At 38.0% G+C, this 26,102-nt stretch overlaps 1 protein-coding gene across 1 annotated transcript in view; it reads left to right on the top strand.

Moving 5' to 3' along the window:
* Positions 1-26,102, top strand: part of ADCY1 (adenylate cyclase 1) — a 153,059-nt gene that overhangs the window by 111,498 nt on the left and 15,459 nt on the right. The window contains exons 8-14 of the mRNA XM_013952768.2: positions 6,541-6,696; positions 10,608-10,802; positions 12,814-12,911; positions 16,439-16,523; positions 20,177-20,266; positions 23,163-23,419; positions 24,056-24,186. Of these exons, the coding sequence (XP_013808222.1) occupies positions 6,541-6,696; positions 10,608-10,802; positions 12,814-12,911; positions 16,439-16,523; positions 20,177-20,266; positions 23,163-23,419; positions 24,056-24,186 (1,012 nt within the window). The remainder of the gene's footprint in view (positions 1-6,540; positions 6,697-10,607; positions 10,803-12,813; positions 12,912-16,438; positions 16,524-20,176; positions 20,267-23,162; positions 23,420-24,055; positions 24,187-26,102) is intronic.

Genomic DNA, 26,102 nt, shown 5'->3' with positions numbered 1-26,102 from the left:
CTGTCACCAAGGAGTAGCTGGGAAGTAAACAAATTTTCTATCACTCTGCTGCTTGAAAAGGCAGTGTTATACTTTGACTTGGAGTATAGCATCCTCATCTACTGTTAATCAGCATAGCTTTGTTGCACGAAGCAGATGATCTTCCTTCTATGTAAAATAAATTACTAGGCTCCATATCTTTCTGCCACAAAGCAACGGGTTTTGTCTTCTTATGTCTTTGCTGTGGCTGATTTAATTTCTTTCCCCTCCCCGCAGCATGGAATGAATTTTATGCAATATAGCACAGAGCAAACAACACGGAGCAGACACAACTCTGTCAGCATTCAGAACAGCTCTTATTCTTTTGGGATATGCAGAGGGTTTTTTTTTTTTTTTAACTATTTAGCCAAGCATATCTTGCACTGAAGTGTTCACTTTAAATCAGAGGTCCCTCAAGCATAAAACAACCACATACAGACACTTCACAAATTTAGGATCTGATGCAATATTTGGTGATAAACGTGGCTTCCTTCACGATTGCTTTTGTGCTTTGTATAGGTGGATACACAGTTACTACATGCGCTTGCCATTTAACTTTTATCTGTGAATCGCTGTTAGTAACTAGCATGTTTTACATGTACACCTGCTTATATACTCTCTTGAGATGTTTTCTACCATGTCTCAAAAAATCTTTCATCTAGTGTTTTAAAGTTACTGCAATTTGATGTATATGTATTAATTGGATTTTTGACAGCAGGTTCTTGTTGGACTTTTCTGACCTATTTAAAAGATTTTGTCTTGGTGAGGAAATAAATCTTTATTAGTTCTCAAGAATAATCTGAAATTAGAGGCTGAAAAATTTCTAAGCATCCTCATGTGAGCAATAAAAAAGAAAAGGAAGGCTAGGGAAGGAAAAGGAGTAAACTGAGTGAAGTAATAGAACTAAAATTACTGCACTTTGTTCTTTTTAATTTATTATATCCATTCAAATTGAAGTTCCATCAATATTTGTAGGAAATTTCCTTCTCTACAAAGTAAATTTGATTGAATAGTTCTGGTTAGGTCTACGTGAACATGTTCGGCTGTTCTCAAATTCTTTTCTTTTTCGAGCATGCTAAATTTGTGTTTTCTTCAGAGCACTTGCGGCCCAGTAAATCCATCCACACTGCTAGCAGTTCCCTAAGACCTTCTGTACCTGGCTATACTAAATTTGTCCAGTCCACTTTGTCTCAAGAAAGTCTTCACGGTCGTTATACTTTGCCAGCTTTCTGGACTAATTCATTCTGAGAATATTTTGACATTGGTGACATTTGTTTACCAGTACTTTTGTAGCAGGAGAGCTCTGACTAATATTTAACAGACCGGAGAGCTTTATAATAAATGCATGGTGTTTGAAGGCTCTCCCAGCTCCTCAGACAAACATTCTTCTTTGCTAGCTTGCAACAAGCAGAAGTATATTTGGCAAAAATGTTATAACTCGAAATGCCCAAAGTTAGGCATCCGAGTCCGTAGCTGGGCATGCACTGATGATTTCTAAGAGGTGATGACGGCCTGCAGCTGCCACTGCTATCACGCCTGGGTGAGGCTGGAGTGATCGGTGCTCTGCACATCTTGACAGCTCCCACGGAGGAACTGAGCTGCAGATCTGAATGCCTAACGCAGGCATTTCAAGTTTTGCTGCTCCGGTCATAGCTGATCTGATGCAGGAGGTAGACTCGACCGCTCAGTGGGAGCGCTGCTTTATTTCCGGCCGGTGGCTGATCTGTTACTGCGGCTGTGCATTGCCCAGGCTGTGAGAGCGTGCACACCGCAGCACTGGAAGCGGGATTGCTTGTGCTGCCACGGAGCAAACGAGAGGCAGGAACAAGGCTTGTGCTGCAGCGTGTGCTACTCTACAGCTTCAAGATCTTTCCTGCAGCTAATGCTACATTACCAATGTGACAGCTCACAGCTTGGAAATGCTCTGGTTTTACATCACTGCCAGCGGTGGTGGAGTTAAGGTTTTCTTCTCCTGACTTCCTTTTCTTCCTCCAGAAATGTGGAATCTGTGGAAGGGAGAAATATAGGGAATCAGTAAAAGATTTTCTCTGTTCATGATCTTCCAGAAATTGTTTTAACTTTTGCAGCTGCTTTAAAACATTTTCTTTATCTGTGTTGAGAAAGCAGCTACCCTGCTCTGAACAGTGAAGCGAGGAGTTTGTCTTATGGAAGCAGTATGATCTACTGGCAAAAAATACAATATACTTTCCTGAGGGTTAGCTGCCAAGTAATAAGCAAAACCTATTATAAGGGCAGTAGAGAAGGACAGAAAAGCAAATGCCTAATGATTTAGATGCAAGAAAAAAAAAAAGAGAAAGGTTTGCTCACATATATCTGGACAAAGTAATACCCAGAAAAGTTTGCAGATAGTAATGGAACAGATACTACTAGCAAAAGACAGAGTCCTGCCTAACTGAAGATTGAAAGCAAGGACAGACATAGTGTGTAGCATTTATGGTTTTTGTTAATGTATTTTGAATGTCATTAGCATTTTCTTTCCCATGCCGTTTTAAGCACCAGGGTTGAATATAGTCAGGGGAACAACAGCCTGCTGCTGTTTCTGAGAATCCCTTACCAGTGCATTACAAGAGATTCAAACACTAGGGTGTTTTCCCAGAATTTTAATCAGCGATTGTTTGTTTTCTGCATGCTTAAAGAGCCTCACAAACCTTTAGATAGTCTGTCTGGCTGCTTTCATAGTGCTCTGGAAGAAAATCCCAGCTCTTAACCTGATTTGCTGGCTGTGTTGCAGCAAACAAACAACCTTTCCTAAAATTATGAAGCAAATGAACAGAGAACAGAATAAGGGATGATCCCTAGGGTCAAAACAAGAATTGTGAAAGTAAAATGCATTGACAGAATGAGCTGGAATGAGAATGCTGCAGTCCGGCTTTCTTGTAATGCTGGCCTGGAGCAAGTTCAGAGAAAAGGCAGAGTGAAAGATGGCTTTTTTTTTTTTTTTTTAAAGTCTGTTTCAACAGACTCTACCGCGTTTCTTGCTATTATCAGAGGCTTACTGCAGAAGGTGAGCTCATTGAAATATTCTGCTTGGAATTTCGTTGTGGCAAAAGTACTGTTCTGCTGTAAAAATAGTATTAAAAAAAATTAAAGGGATGAGATTTGTGAGATTAAAGTGGGAGAGAATTCCTTTCTTTATGTGTGCTTTTATGCTGTATATATAGTAGTAGAATGGAAGTTCCCCACTCCCAGTGCAGAATTTGTATGTCCTGCAATCACCAGATCAAAAAAAAAAAAAAGCCATATATAAATTACACATGATCTGGGAACTGCCAGTGTACCCTGCTGTGTGTACTGCAATGTCACTTGGGTGATTAGGGCCTAGGCCTGCTGTGAAGAGCAGAATCTATACATGTTCCACCTGTTTTCACAGAATCAGACAGTACTTTAATTTGGAAGGGGCCTTTGGAGGTCATCTGGCCAAAACCCCTGCTCAAAGCAAGGCCAACTTTGAAGTTTGATTCAATTTTGAAATTGCATCAGATTGCTCAGAGCCTTGTCCAACTGAGTTTTGAGTGTCTCCCAGGGTGAAGATCCTGCAGCCTCTCTAGGCAACCTGCTACAGTGTTTGATCACCCTCATGGTTAAAAAACCTTTTCTTTATGTCTAATTGGAATTTCCCATTCTTCAACTTATGTCTGTTGCCTCTTGTTCTTTTGCTGTGCATCTTTGGGATGAGTCTGGCTCTGTCTTCTCTATAACCGCTGTTTAGGCAGCTGAAGATAGCTATTAGATTCCTCCTTAGCCCTCTCTTGTTCAGGCTAAACAGACTGAATTCCCTCAGGCAATTTTCATATGTCATATGCTTCAGCACCCTAATCATTTTGGTGACCTTCTGTTGAACTCACTTCAGTTTGTCAGTGTCTGTGTTATACTGAGGAGCCCCAAAATGGACACAGTACTTCATTTTTTTGAGTGATCTGAGTTGAAAGACTTTGATTTGAATCAGCTGTATTTCCAGCATCCAAAGGCTGTACACCATTGAAATAATATATGCTGATAAACTCTACAGAAGACCAGAACAGTGGATGGTGTCAGCCAAAAATGTTTGCTCTACCTAATTCTTCAAAGATATATTCAGGAATACGTAAAAACATATGTTTGAGGGAAAGCCATGTGTGCAGGGAGCACACTGCCTGAGAGAAAATGTATTCACTGCAAGTTTTCAAGCTTCTGACTATACACAGAAATGCAGCTACCGTAAGAGGTTTACATCAAGGAAAGTTTAATTTCTGTTCTTTTTGTAGGACTTCCAGTCCATGTGGGAGACTATGTTTGTGTCCATGTGCTTGCCTTTCTCAATCATACCTTCTTGGATCTTTTACTAGCAAGATGTTGTACCTGGTCTTTGCCACTCTTGCATCTCTTCTGTGGCATTTCCTTAATGAAGGCTTTCAGGAAGTCTCTGTAGCTCTTTGTACTCATTTTAGGAGCATCTTTTCTGAGCCAGCCTAGTGGAGTCCTAAAAATGAAGATGTCCTAACTAATGCAATGTCCACAGTGGAAAGGTTTGAGCTGTTTGTCACCAACGTATAGAAGGGAGAGCTCATGATCTCTTGAGATGTAATACACCTGGTAACATCTGCATCTTTTTATCTCTGTGTTTTTTTATCTCTGTGTCTTAATAAATGAAGCAAAAGGCAAAACTGGAAGGAATTTCAAGAAAGAAAGTCTTGCTTGTTTTTGTTGTATCAAAAGGTTGATAGGGAGACTGAGCAAAATAGTGCTTTGAGAGGAGTTACATTAGGAACATTTGTAAATAGAGTTATTAGCACCTATGTTTTAGATAGTGCAAATGTTAGATCATATTCGCCATATTCCAACCTACCACCCATCTTTACTAGGAATAATCTACTTGGTGTCCCAAGCTATTTAATATGTGAATACCCTTATATAGTATTACAGTATTATAAAATATAATAGGTAGTTGTTGCAATCCAGCAGTGAGTGTTCTGCCAGAAAGTCCTCAAAAGAGAGAGTTCATACTGGAAATCTCTTAATGGAGATCTTTTAAAGCTATACTTAATCAAGAAATTATGCATTACACTAGTGTCCTTTTAGACTCCAGCTGGTGATTGTGCAGTACAGTGCAGGTTATGTTACCTGGCTTTATTCAGCCTTTCAGTGCACAGTGTAGTACACGTGCACACCTACAAACCTTTCCCCATTTAAAACATGTCACATGTTTATAACATAATCATATGCTAATAAAAATGTACAACTATTCTTACACAAGTCATTTTGTGTTTCATGGTTACGGTGTAACTGACTGAACAGAGCTCTGATAGCTCAATAGGATACACTGTTGATTCTCTAGAAGATGCAAACGCATAGCTGTACGTGTTAAACAGCATAGCAAACCAATATCTGAGATGCCATTCAGGATATAAGCATGTGGTCATTTGCCCCAGTCTCTCTGAATTTAGACATCCATGAAAAAATGCATTAAGCAAATGCTTCCAATTTACCTCATTCTTTATTCCTTGATCATTTAAGTAGTGATGTAAAGTGTTCTGGTAAATCATAATGTTGTGAAGACTGGACAGCAAATCCTCAATGCCATTTGTCTTTTATAGAGCATTCCAAAAATGATTTTGAAGTGTGATTTGCTCTGTGTCTTTTGTATTTAGGAACACATGCACCAAATCCTGTGTTGCTTCTTATTATCTTTTTGTTCCAGAATAGATTAATCTTACATTGTGATAGTATGGGGTCCTTTCACAATTCTCGTGGATGTTGTTCACATGCCATAAGCATGAATAAGATTGGTATAAATTCCGAGGACAGAATAAAGGATGGTCCTCAATCAGATCTATGAAAGCATTTGAACAGGTACTTGGGGTGTGCTAAAGTCAGCATGTTCTTGCTGAACTGGGAGCTCTGTGGTAAAGGGAGTAGGTTATGCACAACCCTGTGAGAATATTTCTCTGTGGTATAATGCTTCTTGCTTTGAAGAAATGGGATGTAAGATGTAATCACAGTTGCCTCAAAGTCTCCTTTTAGGGCACATGTGCACATGTATCTTAAAAGCAAAAGCTATCTTCTTCTGCTTTTAATGGGCTTCCCAGAAGCTAAATTAAGAAAATAAGTACATAAGAACAAGACTGAAATTATATATTTTTAAAAGCAGTTAATAAGAATGCTAATCTCCTCTTTACTTTTCCTTTTTTTTTTTTTAAGAGATTATTTTAAGGTTAAAGAAATACAAATATTGCCTCTTTTGTGTTTGTTATTAATGCTCTTTTTTAATACTCTTTATTTCTATAGGAAAACAGTTTCCAAAATGTAGGGTATGTGCTTAAATACTATTCAATAGATTTTATACATCAGGTTAAAAAAAATGAAGTAGTCTACCTGCAGATATAAGATGCATTGCTGCTTGATCAGAATACTGTGTTATGATATTGCTTTATTCTGACCACTAGATGGTGTCAATGTCTGTAGGTATGTATGTCCATATGTGACTGTAATCATGGTTATAAATATTATTTTTCTGACCAACAGATATTTCCTGGACTGATTCTCTCAGACATAAAGCCTGCCAAAAGAATGAAGTTCAAGACAGTCTGCTACCTGCTCGTTCAGCTCATGCACTGTCGTAAGATGTTCAAAGCAGAGATCCCTTTCTCCAATGTCATGACATGCGAGGATGACGATAAGGTAATTCCTGTGGGCTCTTCAGGCATGGGTTTCAGGACCACATGAACCAGCCTTGCTCTGAGAAAACATGAGGTGACCTGGCCAGCTGATAGCAGAGTTTCTGGGATTCTTCCTGGACCTAGAGCCATCTGGTGCTCACAGCAACAGGAAATGCATGTAGGGGTTTCGCAGTGGAGATGAAGCTAAAATATAACTGGTCTCCAGTTTGAAGCTCCACTTGACTGAGTCAGCACGGGCATCCTATGTGGCTTCTGTTGAGGACTTCTTTCACAGGGATTAGAGTTTCTGAGGCTACTTATGCAGTTACCAAGAGCTAGTCTTTTGTATCCTGAGTCCACCACAGTTCAAGCTCATAGCACCAAATGTAAAATAACAGAGTAATTTTGTATCACTAGATGGCTCTCTAAAAAATGAAAGACAAGTGATTTGTAAAAAAGGTTGCTCTTAGTCCGTAATACAGATATTAAACATAGCAGTCTTGAATGACGTGTAATGCTATAACTCATAATTGCTTTTCTGTGCATGGATCTAACCAGAAATTTGTATAGAAAGAAAAAAAAGTTTGAAGAGTTGCTGGTTTCATTTTCTTTGCCAGCAGATGGCAATATTACATAGGTTGCTACGTGAATGCTCCAAGTCAGCAGATGAATACATCTTGACTGGTTACTCTACTTTTTTTTAGTAAGAGACATCTATTGAAGTTTCAATATAAATCTTACTTTCAAACACCATTATAAATTTTCTACTTTGGATTTTGTATATGCATGTGTTTCCTCTGGGGGGTAAAATATTCTGTTAGTTCCTTTGAAATAGAATTTCAGTGAAGATGTTCAGAAACACCAAGTTTGCTCTTAAAATTGTCCATAGACAGGGCAGACATAGCTTGAATATGATCTTTCAATAGTGAATTAGTACTGTTCTTTGAGTATTTAAAAAAAGTAACCCACACATTCTTTGAAACATGTGCAATCCTTTATGATGTGTCTTGTGTGTATGTATGTATAAATATGGTAGTATACACAGAAAATCCAGATATGGGTTTGCTAGGGATCTGATGTAAATTTTCTCATGTCAGAACATTCAGAGTGAATTTCTAAAATGCTATCTTTAACTGAACCAGTTGTTCTTTCAAGTATTTGTACCTGATAGGGGACTTTTATCATGGAATGTGACATAAGGCTTTAATATAAATAGACTGTGTTGCAATCCAGGGTCTCTTCAGAGACCATTAGTCCTCAAATCATGTAAAACTAGCTATGGCTGTTAAGGCTTTGAAGCCAGCACAATACTGTAGAGCATTTATTTATCTATTTAATTTCTGGCAAAATGCTGTATCTTGACCGCATATGGAACATCATGTAAGTCTACTGTATGAAATAATATTAGAAAAAAAGAATAGGAGACCTAGCAAAAGTAATTATATGTGAGCAATAGCTAATTTGATTAAGCATGGTAACTATAACCCTATTTAGAATAGAATAATACATAACAGAGTTTATTCCATATATGAGAATAACTTCCATTTATTCCAGATTTTCACATAAATGTGTTTTCTTTAATTAAAAATTGTTTTTCTCACTGCTACTACTATGCTGTAGGCTTCCATTTGGATTACAAAAAATCTCTCCTATGAGAGAATATCTTTATCTAGGCTTAGAAATGTTTATAAAAGTAGATCACTGACAGACTAAGATTTCTGTTGTGGGCAACAAAAAATAGAAGTTCAGGTTTGAAAGCCCTTATCCATGTATATCCCCAAGAGTATTTTCCATGCTGAAATAATTAGTTCTTACACTACAGACAACATTACAAGTAATGGGATCTGATAGTTTGAAGAAAAGTACTTCAAGTAGCCTCATAGTCATTTAATACTGATATTACCTTCTCTCTACATATCTAGCCAGCAAAACAGGACGTGGAAAGGTATTTTATCTTTGCTAAGATTCATTATCTTTGGGATCACAAAGCTAAGTTATCAGCCAGCAGTTACCCCTTTCCACTGTTCATAAGTATTCAAATATCATATACATGTAATACAAACTGATATGTTAGTTAATGGACTACTGTCGTTCATTTCTTGTTCAGTGAGAATCTTACAAGAACTGCTTCATGTGGAATAAGACAGGAAACTGCCATTCTTACTGAATTACCTGAATGGTGATGACCACTGCTTTTTATCATCTGGTTTAGAAGGATATTTTGTAATAAAGCCTTTAAAAAGTAGGCTGTTAAATGATGACTGCTCTGAACCAAGAAATTAAGTGTCTTTTATAACAGCTTGATGACAGAAGCACCAAAGAGTCTACTGATTATATCCTGAGCCAAAAGTGTCTTGTCCCCTGAGCAGACTTGTCATTTCATGTTTTGAATGGTCTTCTTGAACTCTGCAGGTGTTAGATAAAAAAAATTATTTTAACTATACAAAAGTAGTTTAACTTGCCTGAATAGGCTTATTTTGAAGGGCAAACAAGAGGCACCTTGACTCTTCAATTGCATTTACAGCATTCAGCTGACAAAAGGAGAAGTCTGTGTCCTGGTCCTGGCTCCCCCATATCTGTTATTTCACCTTAGGTAGTGATTAGAGAAAATGCACAGTGTGTGAAGGATGGTCTGAAATTCAGGACATTCATTACTTTTGGTGAATGCCCTAAATTTTGTGCTGTGAAGTCACACTTCTGTCTCCTTGCTCACTCTTTAAGAATCTCCGATTATTTGCTTTACAATGGTATCATTCCTGCAGTAGGAATGTGTGGAGATTCAAGCCCAGCACAGTCTCTATAGCCTGGATGTTAAAACCCTTCTGGAAAGTAAGACTTGACCCCTTTTGAGGTGAAAAGGATATTTAATTAATGATGTCCCTTCCTTCCCGCTCAATATGATAACCATTAGGTGATTGTTTTTTCTGTTAAAAGACTGGCCTACATCATTCTTACTCCATGTTTAAGAAATGCTGCAGCTACAAGAGCATTTTGTGAAGGTCCTGATCCTTTTAGTGTGTGTTGAGGCATGGACAGACCTACTAGTGCAGATCTAGCCCTAGTGGTGTAAATTACATCTCCCTCAGCTGAAGGTTAACAGCATCATGGCTGAGATGCTGTTCACCATCTCTGTGAGTGCCCTAGTATCTCTCAATAAAAAGTGAGACAGATTTTCTAAAATCCTTTTTGGATATGTTTTGAGATAAATTTTTTGCACTCTAAAGAACTGTAAGTGATCATCTTGTCAGCTGTGCTGTCATGGAAGACTTAACCCTGGTGAAACGCAGTTGTGGATAACTCTGATCATTTGTTAGACTGCTCCAGATGGATCTGCAAGTGCCCTCAAAGCATGCCCAAGAGGTCTTAAAAAGAGAGCCACTCAGGTGAGTTAGAAGTAGGAATACTTGGTATTTTGGGCTCTTTGAAGTCATATATGATCACCATGCAAGAGGTTAAGGAAAATTTTCATTTCCGATATGTATTGTTACCTGGACAGTTCTGGACAGTAGGACTTCCCTTTTGTCATGAATAGCCTGGTTATCTTGTCTTCATGATGTCCAGAGTTTCACATCTTTCGTGATGTAAACATTTCCAACTATTTTGCTAGATAAAGTCATGCTGATTGGGGTCAAACTGTTTATTTCCTTAATGGAAGAGAAGTTTCAGAAAGGACAGTATGTAAAGGGAACTTCTGAGGATGAGAATTAAAATCCTGGAAAGCAGTGGCAATTTTGTCATTGATTTTAATGAGATCAGGTTTTCAGCTAAGGAATTTTAAAGAGGTGGTAATCATACTGAGACAAGATCTCCAACTTTTGTAGTACTTTGCTTAATGAAATCCTCATCCTGTCTGTGAACTTGCGATAGTATGAATAACAATAATAAATTTCAATATTAATAAAATATATGCTCCTTTCTTCATCTGTGCTACAGAGGAGAGCATTAAGGACAGCCTCTGAAAAACTCAGGAATCGTTCCTCTTTTTCTACAAATGTTGTATACAACACTCCAGGAACTCGAGTAAACAGATATATCAGCCGTTTGATAGAGGCCCGGCATACAGAATCCGAGATGGCTGACTTGAATTTCATTACCCTGAAGTATAAACAAATTGAACGTGAGAATAAAGTAAGTTTCTTTAAATTATTTTTGCTGATTTTGCTGACCATGGGCCAGCTAGTATTGTTTGCTTGCTTGTTTTCAGACAGTACCTAAACTCTGCTCTCTGTCTTCAAATAATGTTCTGCACTCTCTTAACTAAGAGGAAGACGATATCTCCACCTTCTGTGGAAGCACTTGGAGGGGATAAAAAGAAAGATCTGTATCTTTCTCCTCATAAAGCTTCTCCCCTCATTATATTATGTTTCCCATGCTTTGGTCTTCCTATTACTTCCCTGAAGCGCCTGGTCTGTGTCACCTGTGTAATGATATTTTGTGGCAATGTGGCTGCCTCCTTCTTGTCTGTTCTGGAGAATGACAGCAGGAAGCTTCCCTCTGCATGTATAGCCTGATAAGGGTTGATCCCACCCATCCTATAAAATATAAAGAAAAGCCTAAAACTCAGATAAAGGTTGTGATCTCATGCCAGCGTGACTGTGCTGGAGGGAGTGGAGTTGCTTCAGTTTTATAAGTATATATATGGTGGAAGAGTTATCAAAGTAGAGTTGTTGATTCCTACATTGTATGGGTTTTGTTTGGGTTTTTAAGCTTTATTTTAAGTGAGAAAAAAGTGAAAGTAATATGGTTTCGGAATAATTTGGCAGAAGCCTTTAATTTATTTTTCTACTGCAAGTCACGTCATAGTCTAGGATACCATAGATAGTCTAGATGTGTAGATAGTCTAGGATACTGTTTCAAGTCAGGAGGTTGTGTGCCACATCAGGCTGAATTTCGTTTAAAGTCTGGAGCTTTAACTTTGGTTTCAAGTTTCCACAGTGATTTATTATTGAATTTTAACTGTTTGCTTTCAAAATAAGAAAGTTCTTTGTGTATGACAGTTAAAGTAAATGAGGTTTACTGAAGGGAATGGAATGTTTCAGGTCAAGTATACGGTGTCTTTTGGAAATATTTAGAACTTCAAAAATTGTCTTTCGTATGGATGATTTTTTCTTTTTTTAATCTTGCAACACAAAATACCCCCAAACTTCCAGGAGATGGCTTGTCATTTCTCAATGCAAAGAATGTGTTTTCCCAGACAGGTCTGTATTTCACACTTTTTCCTGTTTAAAACAAGACATGAGCGTAGCAAGTACATAACAATAATACGGACATGTTATAATCTGGAACTATTTGCTGTAAACTCTATTCCCTGAGAAAATCTTCTGAGGATGTTGCAAGATGCTATGCTATACTTGTATTATAGGGTTAGAGTATGTGAAATGCTGGCCTCAGTTTCTACTTATTTTTAAAAGTCATGCATGTATTCTCACTCAACTGCTTGCCTTCTAAGGTTATAATCACAGCCCAGTCTCAGTTGTTTTGGTGTAAATTTAGAATAACTCTGTCTAACTGATAGAAATAAACTCTAGTTTATGGTGGTGTAAATGAGATTGAAATCCAAGTATTTCTGAGAAAACTGACATAATTTTAGCCCCTGAAATGTGTTCTATTGTAAGCATCATGATTTTGTGAAATCAGAAACAATAATTGCTAAAAAATAGCCCTGGGTCTCCCATTAGGAGCTATTTCCACTCTACCTTTCAATGTGCTTTTGAGAACATCTGTGGTGACAGTGCCCCTTGCAGGCAGCCATAGGGGGTTTTGGTGGGTTTTTTATGAAGAATAGGTGGAGGAAGGAGGGAGCACCTCCTCCTCCTGCTTCAAAATGTCTGAATCCTTTTTGCTTTGAAAAACAAACTCATACTTGGGCCTAGCCCAGCTCTGACTAATTCCAAGTTGAAAAATAAATGTCTGGACCGATAGGAACAGCTGAAACAGGTGGTTATCAAGGAAAATCTTACGTAGACTTGCCTCATCCATTTTTTATGTAAGTTGAGAAATGTTTATTCCTATGTTTTTAAAAGGCTAGAGGCTTGTTTTATTTTAGGCTATAGTTCTTTCTTGCCGAGAATCAGTAAGACTGGGTGGATGAGTGTACGTAAAATGCTCACTGTCTTAATCTGTTTCCTTTCTTTAACAGTATCACCAGCTTCAGGATGAGTATTTCACCAGTGCTGTAGTTCTCTCACTAATTCTAGCTGCCTTATTTGGCCTTGTCTACCTTCTAATAATACCACAGTAAGTTTCTGTCTTTTGCCATTATAATTCAAAGTGGAACGTCCTCAGGCATCCTACACAAATCAAAACATTAAAGTCTCTGGAATGAGAATTCAAACAGTGATTATTAGCGCCAGGTCTGCAGCTTCTCAAACTGGAGAGTCTCTCTTGGTATATCCTGAATCTGACTGTTATCTCTTCCATTTGTCCAAAGTAGCCGTGGCATTAGTCATAGCTGGCTTGTTTAAAACAAATTCTTCCCTGCTCTCTTCTTTTTGTCTTTATAATTTTTGGAAAGATGCATTTGGAAGAAGAAAATGCTGAAATCTGCAAAACTAGATTTAATTTAAAACATTTCTACACTGAAAATAAAGGTGTTACTGTAGCTTTTCTAGATGCGTGTGAGCTGGCTTTGAACCAATTAGTTTGGATATTGATAGCAATATAGATAAAGCTATGCAGAGCTTATCAGGGACTAAGCACTGAAGTATCCATCCAGCTTTTCAACACAAATTTATAGCCTGCATTGAGCTTTTTGGTATCAAAGCTCTCACTACCCAAGCTGCCTAATGCAAGGTTAGTTTGGCCATTCATATATGAGCTACAGTCAGACCTTGGCTGCACTAAAATAGACATAGCCAAATACTCATGACATATTTGGGGGTGTGTTTTAACCGATTCCTTATTTCTGAGTGATATAATTTAGCAATTAATTCTCAGTTTTGTCCATTCTGTATGAATGCCTATTAAAGAAAAAATTAATTACACTTCGCTTTCACATCTAAGGGTTATAATAAGTAGCTGTAATTATTTTTCAGGTTATAAAAATGATTAAAAATACCCTTTTTCATTTGAGAGTATCAAAAACATTCAAAATTAGATTTACGCCACTTTTACTTATTATTCGGATTTCAATGGGGATAGAATTGGCCACAGAATAATGCTTTTGAAAATCTCATTATTAGCCCAGCTCTTTTCTATTTACACATCCCCAGTTAGAATAATACTTTTATATGGATTTATTATTTTTAAAAGAAAGTTTGAGAGACACCATTATTGCTAAATAGTAATAGTCACCATTTGAAGTTGTTATATAACACCTTTCAGCTGAAGAATTCCAAGCCACTTACAGAAATCATGTAATTACCATAGACCTCTGCTGACTAGCTGAAGCATAGTTTAGAACTGTTTCACTTACTTCTGAAGCAAAGACTTGCTGCAGTACATAGCATTTTAGAACAGGGAAAGACAAAGAATAGTAGCCTAGCTGAAACTAGAATGACTTTCAGTGAATCATATAAATGGCAGGTTTGTAATCTTTCCAAACGGTAGCATCACTTCTTAAAGACCAGCTGGAGAGAGATACAGCTGAAGCTCTAATCCAACAGGCACAGGAGCTCCAGCAGAACCTGACCACTGAATGCCACACAGATGGATTGGTTCATTGCTGGGTCAGTTAGAAAAGCCACTTGCTGAATTGTCAAAGTTATTTCTTCCAGTGTCTGTGGGAGATGTACTTAGACCGTCAAAGTACCAGCCTGGGCTTATCCTTCTCTAGCTGTGACACCAGATGCAACAATGAGATAGACTGAAACTTTGGATGTAGCAGAAAATTTCCCCTCTCCACAAAACTTTGAACTTTAAGTTGCTGTTTAGATTGCCAAAAGTAGTTATGAGTATGATGAGAGAATGCAACAGCCAAGACAAGAAGTGTAACGTGTTACTATAATGGGAGAGGTGATTAAAATGGTGTTTGACATGTATCACAATATTCCAAGGAGGAGGTTCAAAATCTAAGGAGGAGAAAATGTTGTAAGAAAGCCAGTTGCTGCATAAATACACAAAAAGCAATGGACTTGACATTCTCACAATTCTTGTGATCATCTGAGCAAAACAGTTTCTCAGCTCAAGAGGTATTTATGTCCCCAGATGGAGCTGGTGAAAGTAAGGCTATGTTCACATCAACCTAAGCTGTCCAGTTATGGAGGCACACATACAGCGTAGCCACTAAAAGCACTGGTGATGAACCTTTCTGATGTCCTGTGCTGCATTTATTTTTAAAAAACAATGTGACTCTTTGTTGCAAATGCCAACCCAAATCTCTGTCAGGGTCCAAATCGGCACAAGCAGCAGTTGTTTGCTGTTGCTGCCTTAAAAGACGCTGTTGCAATCATACCCCCTGCATTTTTTTGTAGCGTACCACCATCCTGAATAAAAGCCAGTTGTCTAAAAGCATTGGGGAGCCTGCTGTCTATTATTACTTGTATTTAGAATTCGTACTATGACAGCATTTAGAGTCACCTCCCTATTCTGGATATGCATAATACACAATAGCCTTTACCCTGCTGGTGTATTAGTGGGAATTCTTATAGGAGTTTGGAATCAAGGCCAAATACTGAGAAATTCTACAGCAGGAGGGATGCCCTCTCTTTCTTCCAGTGTTATAACCTTATAATACTATCACCTCAGTGATAGTCAAGGGCACATATACATACAGGCATGCATGTATGGACACAGTCCTGGGAAACGTGCTCTAGGTGACCCTGCTTGGGCAGGGGGGTTGGATTAGATGATCTCCAGAAGTCCTTCCAACCTCAACCATTCTGTGATTCTGAGATGCAGCCATGATTCACATCTTTTGGTCTGGCTGGGTTGTTCTCACAAGACTAGAAAAAAGGTGTGAGGGTCATGTTATGCTACTGTTATGTAGTCTTGGTCCCATAGCTGGCATGGGACCAGGATATTCCCTAGCATAAATCAGAGCACCAGCACTAGTGGTCTAATTTTAGCCGGGCTGTTCACATCCATAAGGTACTATTTCAATAACAGGCTTGCTAGAGGAGGGAAATGCCAGGCCGATACCCTTTTTCTCATATAGAGCAGACCTATTTTGGAAGATCAGGAGAAGGAAGATTAAGAATTATAAGATTTATTAGAGCATCTTTGTAAAATCTAAGATTTTTTTAACCATTGAGAAAGTCTCAAAAGGAAGGGATTGCTTTGTTTCATAAAAAGAAGAGATCACAGTCTGGTCTGATTGTATTTGACCTGTTAAGTGACTGAGTTGACTGACCTCTGATTTCTGAATCTTTGAGGAGAGATGAGAAAAGAAAAGAATCTGGTATCTGTTATACAACTGCCAAGGCCTGAAGGCCAAGTAATTGGGTTGCACTCTCCACTTACAGGAGATATGGTGCTGGATATTCTTCATTAACCTAAGATTAGAAAGATTCACTCCTGAGACATTGTACAGTTGAATTTTTGAGATGCTTTGATCTCCCTGCTAAGGTCCTAGTGGGTACCACATACAAGAACATTTACAGATTTCTTCTTCTTGAGAGCAGCACATTTTGCTGTCAGATTTGAAGTAAAACAACAGGGAAAGAAACTAGCAGAATTTCCCCTATGACTGTTAGTTTTACAGCAGGAGTGAGGGGGGAAGTCCTCCAGTGTTCATCTAACATACTCCTTCAGAAGGACCCTTATTCTGTTGGTTCTCATCTACTACAGAGTTGCACTGCTTTATTTCTATTGTGCTTTGATTCTAGGAGTACCATAGTTCTTGTTCTCCTGGTGTTCTGCATATGCTTCTTAGTGGCTTGTATTATGTACCTACATGTCACACGAGTACAAGTAAGTGATTTAAGATTTTATGACTATTCTTCCTTTGGGTGACAATGCTTTGTTTGTCTGGAACAGAGAGCATCGGTGCCTGCTTCACAGCATCAGAGAGTTTGAAGTCTTGTTCTGAAATCTATGTGTCCTAATTTGTTGCAAAGTAATGTATTAGGAACTCCAGAAAGAAAGATGATTCCCATGAAGGTAGACTTTTTACATGAGCCATCATTACAGCAGCGCAGAATGAGTTCTGTGCCATTAATGCTATGCATTTTCTTTTGCAGCATCTTACCTGAATATCTGCCACTAGCTATAGAATCATTACAGTGCCCAGATAAACAACTGCTTTGACCTGACTTTTTCTCCTTTCTGACTACAAAACATGCTAGTTGTCCCTTCCATGCTGACTGATGTCTGAGTGTAAAGTCCTGCTAACTTCCTTTCTGTTTTCCAAACTTTTCCTGCCAAAGCTCCCATTGACTGTAAAGGACAATGTTTTACATGTGCACCCCTGGCCTTTACAAAACCTTTAGTAATGATTAATTCTCCTACATTACATTTTCACAACAGTAATGAAGCAGAAGGACATTTAGTTGTAGAAAGAGAAAACCTGCCAGGTCAGAATAAAGGAATTGCAGACTAATTTTCTGGTGAAATAAATCTTTACTGGCTTGATCTAAATTTAGTCCTTTCAGACAAATATCAGGACAAAACACCTACACAGTTAATCAGTTCTGCTGATTAGCACACACTCAGTTTTAGTTAAGAAAAAATGCCCTTTGGCAAGAGGAGAGTAATTGTTTTCATGGACGCATAAATAGTTTAATTAGCAGAGTATCTGGTACAGAGCAGATCTTTATTTATAAACTTACACAACTACTTGGGAGTAATTTTGATGATCTCTTTTGTCTCAGAAATGCACAGTAGTTTATCATCTGTTGTTCTGTGAATGAATGCTAGAAATACAGATGAAGTTTGTAGGAAATTGCTCTAAAATCCCCCTAAATGCTATGCTAACATAAAAGAGCAGATGCAATCTTAGAAGGACCAAAAGTCAGAAGTATAAACTTTTAAGTGCCAGGCAGAGCTTTAATTCAGCCATGTCTCTCATACTTTACCTTTTAATGTTTTATTTTCCTTTTTAACTCAGTAGCCTAACATGATGACTTTTATAACATATATGCACCACAAAACAAAATGCCTATGCAATGTGTCAGACAGCTCTTTGAATCAGCATTATTGCCTTGTCGTTATTAACCATGGAACATTATCTTCAAACTATGGGGATTCTCAGCATTTTGTTATTACTGCTTTTACCTCTATGAGTGATAAGGAATTCATTCTTAAATTTCTTCTATTGCAAAGTGAATTAATGGAATATATGTATTTCCTTTGTACAAAATGATTATAAAGGCATTTTAGCTATAGGGACAAAGATGCATATGTTTCATGTCACATGTGCATAGGATTTCAGTCAAGATGCTGGACAACTAGATGGCTGGACAACTAAACAGATAAAAAACAGTCTGGATGATCAAGTTCAGAGGGTAGTGGTTAATGGGTCATACTCTACCTGGAGGCCAGTAACAAGTGGAATACTGCAGGGGTCAGTACTGGGACCTGTCCTGTTTAATGTTTTTATGAATGACTTGGAGGAGGGCACCAAATTAGGGGGAACAACCAACACACTCATAGGCAGGGCTGCCATTCAAAGGGACCTGGAGAGGCTGGAGGAATGAGCCAACATGAGAAATTCAGCAGAGACCTATGCCAAGCCCAGCACCTGGGAAGACCCCCCTGCAATGATATAGCCTGGGGACAAACTAGCTGGGGAGCAACTCCATGGAAAAGACCCTGGGGGTTGTGGCAGAGCGCAAGGTGCACATGAGCCAGTGGTGTGCCCCAGGAGCAAAGGTGGCTGATAATATCCTGGGCGGTATTAAAAGTAGATCGGTGGAAGTGATTATCCCTCCTACTCAGCACTCATTAGGCCGTATCCAGTATACTGCATCCACTCTTGGGCCTCCCTTCCAACCTGAATTATCCTACGATGAGGTATGATGATGATGAAGTGCAGAAATATTCTATCCCTTCTTCTCGTAATTTTTGACACTGCTCTATTCTCTTCCTTGAGACACAGTAATTGTTCCAATGTGAGATTCTTACAGTTCAGGATTTTTATTCTACAATATGATCATTGTTTTATTAAAAGCGATATACCCTAGATATCCCAGAGTATTTTAATGAAGCTGACTAACAGTTAAACTAGTTGCTGGTGTAACCCATTTAACTCAGGCCCGTTCTGTTTTTCCTGTGTTTATATAAATCTACTGCTGATATTACACTGGTTATTTCCCAGCTATATTTATGTGGACTTAATCCATATTGAAGCCAGAGTGTATTTGTAAATCACATAATACACACATGTTTTTTGTTGCCTCTCTATTTGCTGTATTTCGATGCTTTGCAACACAGGTGAAGCCAATTCACTGGTGACTCTCTCAGACTTTGAACTCTGGTCACATACACAGCGGAAATTTCTGTGCATGTGTGAAAGGAAGAGGAGGCATTTCAATACATGATTTCTGTTGTCTCAAGGCCACAGAAGCCCCTACTCTGTGGCCTGCTGGAAGCTGTATTTTTGTTGTTGTTGTTACTCAGCAGATAGACAGGTTTTATTCAGGACTCATGACTTTCATCCAAAAATTAGTCTTTCTCTCACTCCATCTGATCTTAAGTCAAATCCAGCCTTGATGAGTCTGAGCCCCCTCCTTTTCAGCAAAACACAATTGTCCCCCCCTTTAAATTTCATTGTTTCCTAGAGCTGATTCTGGCCCCTTGAAGGCACCAAAGAATTCCTGTAGTCTCAAAGACATGTTGTGGATCCCCTAGATCCCCCTAGATGTCCCAAACTCCCTCTGTGAAGGGGAAGGAGGAAAGCAGCTTTCCCTGAGATCAAAGTAGCTCAGTATGACTAGAACAAGCATAAGTACTAGTGCTTGACAGACACATCCTTCTTCTCTCACCTTCTGTCACTGGCTTCATGTGTGCTCACAGCACTTCACACTTCCCGTTGATGGATTGAGGGTAAAATTGGAGATGAGCAAGAGATTCACAAGACTCCACTCCACCAGACTTTTTTGTCCTCTACTACTCTTTCCGCTCTAAGAAATTCAATATTTTTAATGGGTCCTGATAATTAAAACTACCCTGGCATTTAATGTGGCTGTTATAGCAGAAGACAGAAATATCACTCCCAAATTCCATGCTACTGCAGTATGTTCTCTTGGATCACTGTCTGTAGCTGATAATTTGCAAGGCAAAAGATCTTTTGGGTATTTTCCCCATGGGAACAAAATCAAATGGCATCCTAATTTAATGTATTTATTGTGAGCAGACATCCTACTAACCTTTCAAAGAATTTTAAGTATAGTGAAAAATAATATACAGTAATAAAAATTTCACATTTATTATTTCCAAAAATGCAATTACCATTAAAACACATGTACACATTTATAACTGCATGCCTTTTTCACAACTTACAGTGCAGGCAAAATTCCTTGTCCTTTCTTCACTTCTTTTTTGTAGCCTACTAAACAATAACAACCACACTTTAGAAAATATTTTTTAAATCTTTATTTTTAAATCTTTATTCTTCTGTTCTTTAGTGTTTTCCAGGGTGCCTGACTATACAAATTCGTACCATTTTGTGTATTTTCATTGTGATCTTAATATACTCTGTGGCTCAAGGATGTGTGGTGAGTATTTAAATCAAATATTGCATAATTTAGCATTCTTTTTAAGAACAACTAGTTACAGATACTATTAAATGCATATCACATTCTGTTCTGTGAATTCCTACTCTTTTTATTATTTATGCTTGCAGAGGACATTTATTTGAATTTAAAGTTCTTTGCTGTAATTTGAAATTTCACTGCCATGAATCAGGGTGTTGAGTGGCAAAACCATTAGCAAAATGTGCAGATAATACCTAGTCAACACCTATAGAAATGTTTATAGCAGACCTTAGCATTACATAGTATGCAGATGTTATGTTATTCATGGGAAAACTATTTTTAAATATTCAGCTTGCTTACTAGTTTAATGGCTAATATTTTGTGACAGAGAATGCATGGTGTCAAGGAACATTACTTGTTTCTATGTGGCAACTTACAGAACATATTTCTGTATAATAACAGCACAATATTTTTAATCCAGGCAGATCACAAATGATCACATCTTAAAATCAAGACAATAATGTGTAAAGAGAAGAGGTGTTTACCCTGTGCTAATTAGAAGATCCATTAGCATCTAATGCCTAGGAAGCTCTCTTGTATGAAGTGAATTTGCTCAATCCTTCTGAAAAGTGAGCTGCTTTTACTGATGATTAGCAGCTCAGTCTATGTGGTGGTTTCATGTCATAATGGGGCTTAAACTTCACCTAAATATTTGGCATTTGGTTGCCTTGTAGGATTCCCAACACTCAATTGCAGCATTTTGGCTGCTAATGCTAATGAATTAAGCGTGTTAAGGCACCCAAAGGAAAGAATCTATGCAAAAATAGCATGCTAAACAGCAATGGATGTGCTGAGGAGGCAGATGTCTCCATCATGCTTTTCTGTGGGAGACAGGCAATGTATTCTGAGCAATAGAAAGGCACTCGTTCCATGAGGGATTCACGGTGCCAATTGAAGTGCTAAGACCTTTATTTTATATTTTGTGTATTCACTGGTCCATGGACCTTCCTTAGACTATCTGCCAAGCTGATCCCTATGACCTGGGATCACCAGCAGCGATCTGCCTGTGGATCTCTTGCCTGTGAATTCCAATGGTCTGAGTGAGGTACCAGGAATTACTGATGTTCAGATATTTCTGGGAATTCCTGAACACCAGCTGTGTGAGAAACACACAGCCCTAAGCACATAGACATGCATGTGATTGCTAACATGCTAAGTGCATAGAGATTTGCAGTGCCTCCAAGCTAGCTAGCATCTGAGCAAGGGTTCTGTTACTTTGCTATTAGATGAATATTATGACAGCTAAGACTTTTTGTGGATCAGCCCCAATACATCTGATACTTACTTTGACTAAGCGAAACAAGTACCACTGTCTCCACCTGAAGACGGTGAAAATGGAATATAGACATTGTAAGGCCTAGGGCAACATTGCACATCAGTGGAAGAACACAGACTAGAAATTAGAAGTTCTGGCCTCCAGCAGACCTGTGGTCGTTCAGTTTTTACCTTAGAACACCTCATAAGTATAATTTTATCCTTTAGTGAAGCAAAAATATCCTGTAACCACTGAAATGCTTAGGAAAAATGTGTAGTCAGTAGAAATTATTAGTTCCTGCAAGATAATGCCTCTAGAATTCTCAGCTATGAGAGGAGCTAGGTTTTGAGATTTCACTTGTCTTGTTACACAGCAGATGGTGTTTTCCTGGATGGATTGCACATCGTTTACAAAGCCCTCATGCATGCCTGTGTTTTCAGATGACTTTAGTATGAACAGCATTTTTAAGAACACTGAACAAAATGACATTAAATGGATTTTTTGCTTCACTTTTTCTGATCTCATTTCATAATGTTAGCTATTATGAATTTAACTCATATTTTATCTATTACATCTCATCTTTTTAAATGACAACTCCCTGTAAAACATACTGCTTAATCACCTTTTAGGTTATCAGTTATTTTACAGCATGCCATAAAATTTCATTGTCAGTGGCTAGGATGAAATAAAAAGGTCTAATAACACACTTTGAAAGAGATGCTTAAGTACAGGTGGGGCTTATGTGGAGGTGCCTGTTAAAATTAGTTTTGCACTACCATCCCATTCTCCCCCTTTATTTTAACTCTTATCCTCTCCTTTGATAAAGGGGTGAACATAGGAGTGCAATTAAAAAATGGAGCTCCAGGGACTTACACTGTTTTCCAGAGATTCCTCCCTTCCTTGCCTAATGGATCTGGGATGTGTATCTGATAGTGCCTTTGGAAGAATAAGATCAAATTTCCTCAAATTTCCCAGAGGAAATGCACCATTTTTTTTTCCAGCCTAGGAAGGAGACGGAGCTCCTTGGATATTTGAAATGGCATGGATAATTAAAGATGAAGCCTTGTGTTTGAATCATATGTCATAGCTGAAGCAGCTCTAAGGTGGAGAAAAGACATTATTCATGCTTAGCTTGTCCATCGAAGATTAAAATATGTTTTTAGATTTGATTAATTGAAATTGGAACTGCTTGCCCAGTCTATAAAACAAACACAATTCTTTCTGTAATGTGTGCAAGAACCTTTCTCACCCAAATGGCCACATAAAATGTTTACTGAAGTTCTTTAGTTTAGGAGAAAGATGTTGGCTTTAGAATCTCTTGGTTTTGAGCACTGAAAGGGAAACTATTTAACTAAGCCCAGACTTTAATTGCTTGGCCTTGCTGGCATCTAATGAACAAAGAGTCTGTGTCCCACCTAAAACTGGGTACAGCGTTCCAGGAAAGGAGGGAGATTTTGTTAAAGCAGAGAGCTGGCTATCTGAGAACTCCACAGACATATTTTTCCGGTCAGAAATGAACTACAGTCAGCCTCCATGGCAACTGCATTTCTGATTATTTCATATTTAACTTTCTCCCTTTCTCTCCTCTGCTGTCCTTGCTAGGTTGGCTGCATGCCTTGGGTTTGGAACACCAATTCCAGCAGTTCCATAGTTATCATTTCTCCTGGCGGAACAAACAAAACGATGAATGAACTTCCATGCGACACAGCCCACTATGCTTTCCTTTCCTGCGTAGTGGGGACTCTCACCTTGGCAATATTTCTACGTGTATCTTCCTTGCCAAAAATGATCCTCCTGCTTTTTGTTACAATTTTGTACATAGTTATTCTGGAACTCAGTGGTTACAGAAAAGCAGTGGGGTAAGTGTCTTGCAAAGCTAAAGCAACGAGTATTTCTGTATAGGCAGTCACAACATTGGCTACTCATCTGTGACCTGTTCTCTAGCAGTCTGTGCCTGCGATAGGGCTATAAACTCAGTAGTGCCTGAGAAATACTTGAGCCTTTGTCTCCCAGCAATTGCAGGACCTGGTGATACTCATCAACAGGAGATCAGTTCTTGGGAATGAGTAACTGCTGCCCTGTTATTCTGTAGTTTTCTCCTAACATAACTCAGCTGATCACATTGCAGTCTAATTCTAATATGAAATAGAAAAGAACTGTTAAAACCTTCATTTCCATATTTTGACAGCGCTCAGCTACTTCCAATTTCATTTAAGCTTCTGGGTTTTTAAATTTTTTTATGTCCCTAATTAAAAGTACACACACACATTACAATAATGCATATTATCATAAGTTCCTCACAAAGTTGAATGTTGGTATGATGCAGTGATCAGACTTACTGTCACCTGTGTCCCCGCCTCTATGAGCCTCTTCCAAAAAGGCTGGTGATTGGGGGTACCCACATGTTCCAAACGAAAGATTTGGTATTAAAAATATCCAATGTTTGGTATTAAAAAAAATGGAATAACCTGTTTACTTTCCTTTTGTTTTTAAAGGGGTGGCTCCTTTTATATGCATGGCTATGAACCAATACTAGCCATTTTGCTATTTTCTTGTGCTTTGGCACTGCATTCCAGACAGGTGGACTTGAAGCTGCGTCTGGACTACCTCTGGGCTGTGCAGGCAAGTCTCAGGACTTTTCTTTCCAGTTCTCCTGTACACAAAATGCTCTCTGATTTTTTGAAACTGCTTGCAAATGTTTCCAGGACAATTTGCTTGGACTAAAACACTTTCAAGATCCTTCATATTTGTTGGGGTTTACAGTGGAAAACTTACTGCAGCTTTCCTTCCACAGACCTATAAAATACATATGCTTTGGAGAAGTAATTCTGTTTGTTTGTAATTGTTCCATAACAGTACATCATCAATGAAGTAATATCTTTATATCTAAGGTACATTATGAATACAAAGAATTTCAAATGTGGGAAATTGACTATTATCAACATAAACTTGAGACAGAGATATTAAATATGTTTTTGTTTACTTTGTCTTCTAATGCAAAAAAGGACAGAAAGAAGTTGATGTTCAGTTAAACTGAAGACTAGCGAATAAAATTGATAAAAGGAAATACTTATATGCATATTATGGAATAAGACTGTGGAACTCTTTCCCAAAGGAAGATCAGAAACTAGATACCAAGAGTGTGGACCTTTTTTGGGAAAAATATATTTATTGATTAGAAAATTACAGCAAAAATTATGAAAACTATATTAAGCGTAAGCAAGGGCTTTAGGAAATGTCTGACTACCTTCCCCTAATCCCAGCTGTCCTATTCCCACTTCCAGAGTGTTTGGCACTGGCAATGTGGAAAATAAAGTTTGGAAAAGAAGGAAGTTTGGTTTGATGGAATTTGGAAGTTGCCTGGATGATAAATCTTACACTCCTGTATTTCCTAGTGGTCACATCCTGTTCTCACCTACATCGTTAACTATGTTGTTAAGAGGACTGCAAAAATCAACATAGTGCTTGCTTTTACATTTAAGAACAAGACTGCAACACATGGGTTAAACACATCCTTGACTTTTCTGTCTTGCTTAGGATGGAGAAACCAGGAGATTTCAGTTCTTTTACTTATATCTTCAATATAATATATATAATAATCTTATATTATATATCTTATATGTCTTAAATATAATAAATATATTAAATATATTTATTTATATAAATATATTTATATTTATATTATTAAATATAATAAATATTAATAAAAGATTATATTACTTATCTTTTACTCTCAAAGCTTTTTTTCCTAACAGTTATGTTCTGTTGGGATGTTTTTTTTGCTTTGATGCCCAGAACCATGTCCAACTCCTTTATGATTTAAGTTTATCTTGTTCTATAATTACTGTGGACTCTGTGCTGTTTGACTTAGTCAACAACGCATGACCACTTCATTTCATTTTTGTCATATGACCCACAGTATTGATAGGTGCTGTGCATGTTGGCCTCAGAAGTTTGTGGGACCAACTGATAGTAGTCTCTGTTTGTTGTGGTGCCAAATACTGTTTTCAAGAGGAAAATAATATCCCCTGACTTTGCAACTCAGTGCAGCACATAACTAGAATTACTGGATAGCAGCTGCCTTCACATATGCTGGCACATGATGGAGGTTTGAGATCACCATCTGATCAACGATTATGAGTCTTACTTATGTGAAATATGTATTTCTAGCCATGAAGTTCAGTAACAAGCAGGAAGATACTGCTTTGCCATCCTGTTGCCTGTCTGTAAGTCAATAGTGAATTAAATGCTGCTCATCATTGCAGCTACCATGATTTGCATGGTGAATTGCACATCCCTAAGGAGGGTACTGCTTACAGATCCTTAGTTTTAAATTAGAAATTAGTAAGTTATAAAAATTAAAGTCCAGGAAACTAATGGGAGGCTTGTCTGCTGAAAGAGCAGAACTAGACAATACTGAAGGAAGATGTATAAACTTTTTCTGTTTTCTTGGAGCCAGGTTTTACAGAAATGCCTAGCAATCTACCACAATCTTTAAAACCATTGTGCGCTTACTCCAAAGGACAATAAAGGGAGTTAAGA

This window comes from Apteryx mantelli, chromosome 2 (genome assembly GCF_036417845.1).
Source record: "Apteryx mantelli isolate bAptMan1 chromosome 2, bAptMan1.hap1, whole genome shotgun sequence".
Lineage (NCBI taxonomy): Eukaryota > Metazoa > Chordata > Aves > Apterygiformes > Apterygidae > Apteryx > Apteryx mantelli.
This window is presented reverse-complemented; position numbering and strand designations above follow the sequence as displayed.